We start from the raw sequence: 12,581 nt of genomic DNA on the forward strand, positions 1-12,581 counted from the left end.
ATAGGGTCGGGGTGGGATTGTGGTCAGTGCAGACTTGATGGGCCGAAAGGCCTCCTGCTGCACTGTAGGGATTCTATGATTCTAAATTATCCGTTAAATCTTTTAACTTTCATCTGCACTGAGCCTCGATTCAATCCTTGGCATCAGTTTACAATTCTGAGGCCCATGTGTTGGCGGAGGAGAAAGAAAGTAAACACTTACAGATGCATCAGTGAAGAAGGCGCTGGCAGGATCAGCTGTCGTATCAAGGAGATCATCGCCATCGAGCTATTCATTAAATTAAAGACACGATTTACAAAGAGACTGAAGCAGTCAGTTCAGGCGACATTATTACTAACACATGGGATAAATGGGTCCTATTCAATGGCGTTACAATCCCAGTACTCCTTAAAAAGAAATTAGAACGGCTGAAAGGATCACCAGTTTTAAGACTTTTACTGTAACACACAAACTAAAGGCAACATTGACCAAGCATTACTTTGGTGTGCAATTTATACTCTTATACCCCCCCCATTAAGCAATGAAAACATTTTAAAGTATAACCTGTTGCAAAACCTGACAGTCCGAACAATTCTCTGGGACTTGGAGACTAACAGTCCACCCACTGCCAGCACAACTAATTGGGCGGCACAAGTGGTTAGCACTGCTGCCTCACAGCGCCAGGGACCCGGGCTCAATTCCCGGCCTCGGGTCACTGTCTGTGTGGAGTTTGCACATTCTCCCCGTGTCTGCGTGGGTTTCCTCCGGGTGCTCCAGTTTCCTCCCACACTCCAAAGATGTGCGGGTTAGGTGGATTGGCCATGCTAAATTGTCCCTTAGTATCAGGGGGACTAGCTGGGGTAAATACTTGGGGCTACGGGGAGAGGGGCTGTGTGGGACTGTAGTCAGTACAGACTCGATGGGCCGAGTGGCCCCCTCTGCACTGAAGGGATTCGATGATAACTGCTCAGGTCATTAGTTACAGGTGTAAATATCTTGCAACTCCTTCCCAGTGGAACGAACTGGGCCCCCGTTAACCTTCCAACAACTAAGCCACACCAGCTAGATGTTGGACAGAATTTAGAACAGGTCACATGACCCCCCTCTTCCACCCATCTTGCTCTCAATTGAAGAGATATCCTGGAACACAATTTATTAAACCTCATATTTGTAACAATGGGGATGTAAACACAGATACAGCCCTTTTGAAATCAGGAGTTTAACTTGAAGAGATGTGGTGACATTGTGTGGTCCACAAGAATGATCCCTGGAATGAAGAGCTTGTCGTATGAGGAACAGTTGAGAACTCTGGGTCTGTACTCGTTGGAGTTTAGAAGGATGAGGGGGGATCTTATTGAAACTTACAGGATACTGCGAGGCCTGGATAGAGTGGACGTAGAGAGGATGTTTCCACTAGTAGGAAAAACTAGAACCAGAGGGCACAACCTCAGGCTAAAAGGGATGATCCTTTAAAACAGAGATGAGGAGGAATTTCTTCAGCTCGAGGGTGGTGAATCTGTGAGACTCTTTGCCGCAGAAGGCTGTGGAGGCCGGGTCATTGAGTGTCTTTAAGACAGAGATAGATAGGTTCTTGATTAATTAGGGGGGGGATCAGGGGTTATGGGGTAAAGGCAGGAGAACAGGGATGAGAAAGTATCAACCATGATTGAATGGCAGTGCCGACTCGATGGGCCGAGTGGCCTAATTCTGCTCCTATGTCTTAGCCTTTACAGGATTTTCGGAAACCTTTGTTTTTGAACCGTTGGCAGGCAAGAGTTAAAAAAAAGTTGTGTCTTGCAGCAAGAGTGGGTAGTGTGATCCGCGCCTGCGGTCGCAGCACAGAAACTAAATCATCCCAGCTGGGAAATAAGGAACTTCAATCCACGCGGTGGGTAACTGAGCTTTGGAGTAAGGCTCCCTCTGCCAAGCAGATGCCGAGTGCTCTATCCACCCACCCACCCTGTCCTCTCAAACACGGCTGCTGTGCGGAAGCCATCAGCATGGAGGTATTAAAAGGTATTAGGCCATGGAATGGGAGCTGCCACACGTGAGAGGCTCCAGGCTGCCACGCTTAAAAGAAGAACGAGAGATGGTGGGATTCTTAGGGGGTTAGAGAGAGGGTAAATGTTGGGAGGATGTCTCCACTCATGGGAGTGTGTACTGTAGGACCAGAAGGCATAGTCACAGAATAAGGGGGGAGGAGGGGAGGGGGCCTCATTGAGGACAGATTTGAGGAAGGATTTTTTCTCTCAAAAGAGTGGAGAATCTTTGGAATGTTTTACCCGAGGAAGCTGTGGGGGGGCCGAGCCCGTGAACATTTTCAAAGCTGAGATCGCGAGGTATTTAATCAGTCAGGGAGTAAAGGTTACGGAGATAAGGCAGGAAAGTGGACTTAAGCGATCGTTAGATCAGCCGCGATCTTATTAAGTGGCGCTGGCAGGCTTGAAGGGCTGAATGGCCTCCTCCTGTCCCTATTTGGGGTGGCACACAGTGGTTAGCACTGCTGCCTCACAGCACCAGGGACCCGGGTTCGATTCCCGGCTTGGGTCACTGTGTGTGTGTGTGTGTGTGGTGTGTGGGCGTGCGCGCGTGTGCGTGCGGAGTCTGCACGTTCTCCCTGTGTCTGCGTGGGTTTCCTCCGGGTGTTCCGGCTTCCTCCCACAGTCCGAAAGACGTGCTGGTTAGATGGATTGGCCGTGTTAAATTGACCCTTAGTGTCAGGGGGATTAGTTCGGGTAAATATGTGGGGTTAGGGGGAATAGGGCCTGGATGGGGTAGTGGTCGGTGCAGACTCGATGGGGCCGAATGGCCTCCTTCTGCACTGTAGGGATTCTATGACTTCTGATGGTCTCAAAACACAAAGTAGGACACAAACATTTGGGACTCTCCCGGCGAGCGACGGAAAAATGTCAGACAGCAGCACAATTCCAACCCCGGCATAGAAGCAGCAAATTGAAAAAAAAAACTCACCTGGTCGGAACCATGCAGGAAGTCATTCAAGGCCTGAGGGTCACTGCAAGGAGAGAAGACACATTTCAACAACAGCTGCTTTTTATTTTTGAGTAACAGCAGATAACCACAGAAAGCTATAAGTGACTGCAACGGAAAGCCAGCTGATCGAGGGCCTGGGGGGAGGGGGGGGGGGGGGGGGGGGGAGAATAGCAAACAATGAGTGCGAACAGAGGCAGAATACTGCGGGGCGCCAGAAAACAGAAATGAACACAGAATGATGATGAAGATACTCAGCATCGGTGGACAGAGAGAGAGAGAGAGAGAAACAGAGCTTACATTTCTGATCGGTGACCTTTGGCCTACATGTGACTCCAGACCCACAGCAATGTGACTCCTTGACAGCTCCCTCAAGGGGCAATTAGGGATGGGCAATAAATGCTGGCCCAGCCAGCGATGCCCACATCCAACGAACGGATATAGCAATTGGAATATAGAGTTCAATTCTGGTCGCCACACTACCAGAAGGATGTGGAGGCTTTGGAGAGGGTACAGAAAAGATTTAGCAGGGTGTTGCCTGGTATGGAGGGCATTAGCTATGAGGAGAGGTTGGAGAAACTCGGTTTGTTCTCACTGGAACGGCGGAGGTTGAGGGGGCGACCTGATAGAAGTCTATAAGATTATGAGAGGCATGGACAGAGTGGATAGTCAGAAGCTTTTTCCCAGGGTGGAAGAGTCAATTACTAGGGGGCACAGGTTTAAGGTGCGAGGGGCAAGGTTTAAAGCAGATGTATGAGGTAAGTTTCTTTTTTTCTTACACAGTGGTGGTGGGTGCCTGGAACTCATTGCCGGGGGAGGTAGTAGAAGCGGATACGATCGCGAATTTTAAGGGGCGTCTGGACAAATGCATAAATAGGATGGGACTAGAGGGATATGGTCATAAGAACATCAGAAATAGGAGCAGGAGTAGGCCATCTAGCCCCTCAAGCCTGCTCCGCCATTCAATAAGATCATGGCTGATCCGATAGTGGGTTCAGTTCCACTTACCCGCCCGCTCCCCATAACCCTCAATTCCCTTAATGGTTGAAAATCTATCTGTGACTTAAACACATTTAACGAGGTAGCCTCTACTGCTTCATTGGGCAGAGAATTCCAAAGATTCACTACCCTCTGGGAGAAAAAGTTCCTCCTCAACTCTGTTCTAAATTGACTCCCCCGTATTTTGAGGCTATGCCCCCTAGTTCTTGTTTCCACTGCAAGTGGAAATAACCTCGCTGCTTCTATCCTGTCTAGCCCCTTCATTATCTTATATGTCTCTATAAGATCTCCCCTCAACCTTCTAAACTCCAATGAGTACAGGCCCAGTCTACTCAATCTCTCCTCATAAGCTAACCCCCTCATCTCCGGAATCAACCTGGTGAACCTTCTCTGTACCCCCGCCAAAGCTAATATATCCTTTCTTAAATAAAGGGACCAAAATTGTACACAGTACAGAGAGAGATTGAATAGGTTGGGACTTTATTCCCTGGAGCGTAGAAGATTGAGGGGAGATTTGATAGAGGTGTATAAGATTTTGATGGGTATAGATAGAGTGAATGCAAGCAGGCTTTTTCCGCTGAGGCTAGGGGAGAAAAAAACCAGAGGGCATGGGTTAAGGGTGAAAGGAGAAAAGTTTAAAGGGAATATTAGGGGGGGCTTCTTCACGCAGAGAGTGGTGGGAGTGTGGAATGAGCTGCCGGATAAAGTGGTAAATGCGGGGTCACTTTTAACATTTAAGAAAAACTTGGACGGGTTCATGGATGAGAGGGGCGTGGAGGGATATGGTCCAAGTGCAGGTCAGTGGGACTGGGCATAAAATGGTTCGGCACAGACAAGAAGGGCCAAAAGGCCTGTTTCTGAGCTGTAATTTTCTATGGTTCTACTCCAGCTGATCTGTCCCTGGAAGGGTAGGGGGTTTTAGTTCAGTCGGGCAGCATGGTCGGTACAGGCTTGGGGGGGCCGAAGGGCCTGTTCCTGTGTTGTAATTTTCTTTGTTGTTTGTTTGTCGTTGGAAATCACTCCAACCTAACAGGCATAGCCCCAAAGTACTAAACCGTCGAGAGAAAAAAAAAAGAAATTGAACGGTACACAAGATTATTTAACAGTTAAAAAGAGATTTGCAAGGCAGGTGCATTTTGAAATCGGGGTCTGAGGAGAATCGTAAAGGCTGAGAATGTCTCAGGAAATTGTGTTTTCTGGTAAACCGTCAGAAAATAGTTCTGAAACTAAAACAAGGGGAAGGACAGTAAATGTTTATTCATTAGTGTCACAAGTAAGGCTTACATTAACACTGCAATGAAGTTGCTGTGAAAATCACACATTCGGCGCCTGTTCGGGTAACACCGAGGGAGAATTTAGCACGGCCAATGCACCCTAACCAACACGTCTTTCGGACTGTGAGAGGAAACCGGAGCACCCGGGGGAAACCCACGCAGACACGGGGAGAACGTGCAAACTCCACACAGGCAGTGACCCAAGCTGGGAATCGAACCGGGGTCCCTGGCGCTGCGAGGCAGCAGTGCTAACCACCGTGCCGTCTGGTACAAGAAAACAATGGAAATGCACGGTGAGTCTGACAGTGTTCATGAGGCGTTAACTCCACGTTAACTCACGGCCACTATTGTTTCAGATTTTTAGCCATGCATTTTCTTAGTTGTCTTGTGTCTGATGTTGGTGAATGGCAGGAAGTCTGTCCTACTCACTCATGCAAATCAGCTGTGTACAGTTCTGGTCACCCTATTATAGAAAGGATATTATTAAACTAGAAAAAGAGTGCAGAAAAGATTTACTAGGATGCTACCGGGACTTGATGGTTTGAGTTATAAGGAGAGGCTGGATAGACTGGGACTTTTCTCTGGAGCGTAGGAGGCTGAGGGGTGATCTTATAGAGGTCTATAAAATAATGAGGGGCACAGATCAGCGAGATAGTCAATATCTTTTCCCAAAGGTGGGGGAGTCTAAAACTAGAGGGCATAGGTTTAAGGTGAGAGGGCGAGATACAAAAGTGTCCAGAGGGGCAATTTTTTCACACAGAGGGTGGTGAGTGTCTGGAACAAGCTGCCAGAGGTAGTAGTAGAGGCGGGTATAATTTTGTCTTTTAAAAAGCGTTTAGGCAGTTATAAGGGTAAGATGGGTATAGAGGGATATGGGCCAAGCGCGGGCCATTGGGACTAGCTTAGTGGCTAAAAAAAAGGAGGCAGCATGGACAAGTTGGGCCGAAGGGCCTGTTTCCATGCTGTAAACCTCTATGACTCTATGCTGGGTTCACTAAAGGTGTAACAAAGAGAACAAATCTTAAAATGAGATGGATTTAGTATCTAGTTTCCCTTACAATCATTGATATCCAATTTTGGCATAATCCAATTGGATCAAGGAAGAGTGAGAATTCACTGTATCAGGAAGACAAGAGAAATATACGGCATGGTAGCGGTGGTCAGCACTGCTGCCTCACAGCGCCAGTTCGATTCCCGGCTTGGATCACTGCCCGTGTGGAGTTCGCACATTCTCCCCGTGCAAACCTTTGTCCAGATGACGCTTTGACCAAAGAGTCATCTGGACTCTAAACGTCAGCTCTTTTCTCTCCTTACAGATGCTGCCGGACCTGCGGAGATTTTCCAGCATTTTCTCTCTGAGTAAGGTGTTCTTTCTCCAGACTTGGTGCAGCCGATGGGCCGAATGGCCTCCTACGGCGCTGTAGGAGTTTAACAGTTGTAGAGTCATGGATAAATGAGCTCAGGAAGATTCCACTGCTGGAACATTAACGGGGGGATAAAAATAGCTGAAGAAAAATGCAGCCAGGCTTCCTGATCCTGGCCTGGACTCATTAAACAAAACCCACTGTGCGGATAGGCTGGGTGGCTGCGGACAGATCACCGAGAGGGGGGAGCAACATCTAGGGCGAGAGGATCGTTGTCTTTCATCCCACATCGTGCGTTTGAATATATCCAATGCCAAAGGCTTCCTCTCTTGCTGCTTACAAATATCCATTATCAAAAGGGGGAACAGCAGCTACGGTAATCCCCTGGATGCAGGAACGCAACATAACTCCATCCAAAGCACAAGGGTGAGAAACCTGCAATGCCACATTGAACCACCAGAGGACATCTCTAAATGCTGGGCTGAGACATTAGCAGAGCAGTATGGAGGGAACTTCACTCTGTATCTAACCCCGTGCTGTACCTGTCCTGGGAGTGTTTGATGGGGGACAGTGTAGAGGGAGCTTTACTCTGTATCTAACCCCGTGCTGTACCTGTCCTGGGAGTGTTTGATGGGGGACAGTGTCGAGGGAGCTTTACTCTGTATCTAACCCCGTGCTGTACCTGTCCTGAGAGTGTTTGATGGGGGACAGTGCAGAGGGAGCTTTACTCTGTATCTAACCCCGTGCTGTACCTGTCCTGGGAGTGTTTGATGGGGGACAGCGTAGAGAGAGCTTTACTCTGTATCTAACCCCGTGCTGTACCTGTCCTGGGAGTGTTTGATGGGGGACAGTATAGAGGGAGCTTTACTCTGCATCTAACCCTGTGCTGTACCTGTCCTGGGAGTGTTTGATGGGGACAGTGTAGAGGGAGCTTTACTCTGTATCTAACCCCGTGCTGTACCTGTCTTGAGAGTGTTTGTAGGTTTGATTAAGGGCCTAAAATATTCCAGCTCCCAACAAGAACTCATATCTTCAAAGAACAATGGGAAAAGAAAGTCAGAAAGAATTATAAGCAGAAAATGCTCAAGATTGCGGTCAATTTTTCACTGATAAGCCAGTTAACACTGGAGGCTGACAGGACCTCTGCACACAGAAAGAGCAATAAAGTGAAAGTGGAACTTGAACGTAGACCAACCAGAGGCTTGAAACCGGGCCCACTGTCTAATTCTGCTGTCTTCAATTAATGAAGGCAAATCTTCAGTCAGACTCAGAGTAAGGCAGGGCTGCACAGTTACTGGAGGATTATTCCCTGCCTGCAGTAATTAATCACCATCTCCCCTTCATCACACACTGTTTTTCTAACTGTAATATATACTTGACCCACTTCCTTGCTTTATCTGATCAGAAGCATACAACTGCTGGTTCCTGCGGTGATGCAGATTATAAGCCTCCAGCTGAGAATAAAGTGGATCGCCTGTTCGGTCCCTGTTTTCTGCTAGATTAGTTGGACGGGGGGTGGGGGGAGGTGCGGGGGGACTTCAATTCTGCATGAGCAATGGCACAGTGGTTAGCACTGCTGCCTCACAGCGCCAGGGACCTAGGTTCGATTCCCAGCTTGGGTCACTGTCTGTGCGGAGTCTGCACGGGTTTCCTCCGGGTGCTCCGGTTTCCTCCCACAGTCCGAAAGACGTGCTGGGTAGATGCTAATTCTCCCTCAGTTGTACCCCAACAGGTGCTGGAGTGTGGCGACTAGGGGGATTTTCGCAGTAACTTCATTGCAGTGTTAACGTAAGCCTACTTGTGACATTAATAAACAAACTTTAAAACAATGGGACAAGTGCGATCAAAGTTGCCACTTTCAGCGGTGTTGTATTGCAACACCGGCCTAAACACAATAATTACTCTGCAATGCCTCTGCAGTTGAATAGCCAGCCAACAATCGAGAGTCAAAGCCCTTGCGGTGTGGAGGGTGGGAGGGACTGAACTGAACTCTGTCAGGAGAGGCAGAGTTTCCACTTGTGGCTTCAGCACTGCTCTGATTTTCACCTGGAAACTCGATCACCATCTCAATTCTCTCATTAAAACAAAAATAACCGTGCAGAAATTCTGTCACACTCCAGGGTGGCACGGTGGCACAGTGATTAGCACTGCTGCCTCACAGCGCCAGGGGCCCGGGTTCGATTCCCGGCTTGGGTCACTGTCTGTGCGGAGTCTGCACATTCTCCCCGTGTCTGCGTGGGTTTCCACCGGGTGCTCCGGTTTCCTCCCAAAGTCTGAAAGACGTGCAGGTTCGGTGGATTGGCCATTCCTTAATGTCCCAAGATGCGCAGGCTAGGTGGATTAATGGGATAAATATGTGGGGTTAGGGGGATTAGGCCTGGGGTAAAATGTTCTGTCGGATAGTCGGCGCAGATGTGATGGGCCAAATGGCCTCCTTCTGCACTGTAGGAATTCTATGATTCTGATACAAGGAGGGAACACAGAAGCTGTAATTTTCTATGGTTCTAAGGCTGTGGAGGCCGGGGTCATTGAGTGTCTTTAAGACAGAGATAGATCGGTTCTTGATTAATAAGGGGATCGGGGGTTATGGGGAAAAGGCAGGAGAATGGGGATGAGAAAAATATCAGCCATGATTGAATGGCGGAGCAGACTCGATGGGCCGAGTGGACTAATTCTGCTCCTATGTCTTATGGACACATCCTCACGCCATTTGGGGAAGGAGGCAGAACAACTGCAAATAATTTGAAATGAAAGTGAAGAGTGGTCAGTTTTTATTTGGTGAGGTACTTACCAAATCACATCTAGCAGGCAACGTCCATCTTCATCATCCATGTCAACTGTAAAATCAAAACACCCGGTTACTGCCGCACGATTACACACAAACCCCAGCAAGACTTGCGTTTCTATAGCACCTTTCCCAACTCCACCACGTTCCAAAGCGCTTTAAGCCAACGTATGAAGTATTTTTAGCATGCAGTTCACTGCTCTAAGGCACAAAATGCAGCAGCCAATTTGTGCGTAGCAAACTCCCACTCGGAGCTAGGTTATGATGACTGAATAAGTGCTTTCGCGGTGTTGGGTTTGTGGGATAAATAGTAGCCAGAACTCTCCTGCCCGTCTGCAAACAGTGGCACAGGATCTCTTGCATCAACTCGAGGAGAAATCATAGAAGCCCTACAGTACAGAAAGAGGCCATTTGGCCCATCGAGTCTGCACCGACCACAATCCCACCCAGGCCCTACTCCCATATCCCTACACATTTTACCCACTAATCCCTCTAACCCACGCATCTCAGAACACTAAGGGGCAATTTTAGCATGGCCAATCAACCTAACCCGCACATCTTTGGACTGTGGGAGGAAACCAGAGCACCCGGAGGAAACCCACGCAGACACGAGGAAAATGTGCAAACTCCACACAGACAGTGACCCAAGCCGGGAATCGAACCCAGGTTCCTGGAGCTGTGAAGCAGCAGTGCTAACCACTGTGCTACCGTGCCGTCCTAAAGGAGGCAGGCAGTTTATAGAATATTTTCCCAACAGCGCAGAAGGAGGCCATTCGGCCCATCCAGTCAGCACCGACTCTTCAACAGAGTACCTTATCCAGGCCCACCCTGTTCCCTATCCCCGTAACGCCATGCATTTACCCCACTAATCCTCCTAACCGACATATCTTGGGGCGCTAAGGGGCAATTTAGCACGGCCAATCCACCTAACTTACACATCCTTGGAATGTGGGAGGAAACTGGAGCACCCGGAGGAAACCTACAGAGACAGGGGAGAACGTGCAAACTCTGCACAGACAGTCACCCAAAGCCAGAATAGAATGGGGCGGCACGGTGGCACAGTGGCTAGCACTGCTGCTTCACAGCGCCAGGGACCTGGGTTCGATTCCCGGCTTGGGTCACTGTCTGTGTGGAATTTGCATGTTCTCCCCGTGTCTGCGTGGGTTTCCTCCGGGTGCTCCGGTTGCCTCCCACAGTCTGAAAGATGTGCTGCTTAGGTGGATTGACCCGAACAGGTGTCGGAGTGTGGCGACCAGGGGAATTTCACAGTAACTTCATTACGGTGTTAATGTAAGCCTTACTTGTGACTAATAAATAAACTTTAACTTGACTTTTAACTTAAGCTCCAGAACCCGGGTACCCGGCGCTGTGAGGCAGCCATGCGAACCACCGTGCCACCCATAATGCTTGATCTAAAATCCAGCATCCTTGGACATCACAGCACTCCCTCAATGCCGCACTGGGAGTGTCAGCTGAGATTTTATTTTTTCAGCTCAGGTCTCTGGAGTGGGACTCGAACCCACAGCTTTCTGCCTCAGGTGGCGGGGACGCTGCCCCCTGAACTGTGGCTGGTAATTCTCTTCTAAACCACGGTTCATCAGAGAAGGAATCTAGTGCTAACGTCAAGTGTGGGCAGCGACAAGTTTCAGACAAGATGCCGGCTCCCTCTGTCGCTCCTCGATTACATCCAAACTAAAACGGAAACTGGGGTCCATGTCTGGAATTGCTGTCGATGCTGGACGCTTAAACTAGTGAAAAGTCGCAGTGCGAGTGCCCGTGACTGAGCCACTTCTAAAGGACAGTTATTCCCTCGCGCCCGCTGAGAGAATGCCGTGGCCCGGGCTCACCTACTCCTCCCAATCTTATGGCACAGGGAGTTGGCCACCAACAATTAGAAATGAGTAGCCCCCAAAATTTGCCTTTATTAGCCTGCATGCCAACTGAGGTACCGTGCACCGGGCTCCTCGGGAAACCATGGACACAAGCCAGCAATCACGGCAAACTGCAATCAGTCTGGCATCGAAATGCAGAACGTTATGCAGGCAGGAGAGAGGAGAGGGCTTCGAAACCCAGAGAAGGCAGAACTTGACTCTACTACAACACAAGTTATACAGCAAGGAACATTCATAGAATCACTACGTTAAAAGTGAGGGATGGGAGGTTTAGGGGGGGGATTTGAGGAAAAACCTTTTTAACCCAGAGGGTGGTGAAGGTCTGGAATGTGCTGCCTGGGAGGGTGGTGGAGGCGGGATGCCTCACATCCTTTAAAAAGTATCTGGATGAGTACTTGGCGCATCATAACATTCAAAGGCTATGGGCCCAGTGCTGGCAAGTGGGATTAGGTGGGCAGGTCAGGGCCTTTCATGCATTGGTGCAGACTCGATGGGCCGAAGGGCCTCTTCTGCACTGTAGTCTTTCATGCATTGGTGCAGACTCGATGGGCCGAAGGGCCTCTTCTGCACTGTAGTATTCTGTGATCCTGATTCACAGATGGAGGCCGTTCAGCCTGTTGGAGCCTGTGGTGGCTCCCTGCAAGAGTATTTTGGACAGTCACAGTCCCCTGCTGCCGTTACTCCAAAGCCCCGAGAATCATAGAATCCCTACAGTGCTGACGGAGGCCATTCAGGCCATCGAGTCTGCACCGACCACAATCCCACCCAGGCCCTACTCCCCGTCACACCTCATATTTACCCTGCTAATCCTCCTGACATTAGGGTTAATTTAGCATGGCCAATCCACCTAACCTGCACAACTTTGGACTGTGGGAGGAAACCGGAGCACCCGGAAGGAAACCCATGCAGACACGGGGAGAACATGCAAACTCCACACAAACAGTGACCCGAGGCCGGAATCGAACCCGGGTCTCTGACGCTGTGAGGTAGCAGTGTTAACCACTGTGCCACCCTAATCGTTCCTCCTTCGAGTACTTCTCCAATCTTCCTTCGAACCCCACATTGAATCCACCTCTACCACACTCATTGAGCAGTGCATTCCAGATCATAACAACTCGCTGCTTGGAAAAGCTTTTCCTCACGTCGCCCTTGTTTTTGTTTTTCGTCAATCACTTAAAAATGTGTCCTGTGGTTCTCACTCCTTTTGCCAATGGGAACAGGTTCTCCTCTGTTCAGACTCCCGTTGACTTTGAACACCTCTAATCAAATCTCCTCTCAACCCTTCCTTCTCCAAGGAAGA

The 12,581-nt window shown here is 49.2% G+C and overlaps 1 protein-coding gene across 6 annotated transcripts in view; it reads right to left on the reverse strand.

Annotated features, from left to right (window-relative positions):
- The window catches only part of LOC144511459 (BRD4-interacting chromatin-remodeling complex-associated protein-like), a 103,220-nt gene that overhangs the window by 40,012 nt on the left and 50,627 nt on the right, over positions 1-12,581 (reverse strand). For all 6 annotated transcript variants that reach the window (XM_078241833.1, XM_078241832.1, XM_078241831.1 and 3 more), the window contains exons 3-5: positions 9,396-9,441; positions 2,950-2,992; positions 202-267 (exon numbers count right to left, since the gene is read on the reverse strand). In XM_078241833.1, the coding sequence (XP_078097959.1) occupies positions 202-267; positions 2,950-2,992; positions 9,396-9,441 (155 nt within the window). The remainder of the gene's footprint in view (positions 1-201; positions 268-2,949; positions 2,993-9,395; positions 9,442-12,581) is intronic.

The sequence above is a fragment of the Mustelus asterias genome, chromosome 24 (assembly GCF_964213995.1).
Source record: "Mustelus asterias chromosome 24, sMusAst1.hap1.1, whole genome shotgun sequence".
NCBI classification, from domain to species: Eukaryota; Metazoa; Chordata; class Chondrichthyes; order Carcharhiniformes; family Triakidae; genus Mustelus; species Mustelus asterias.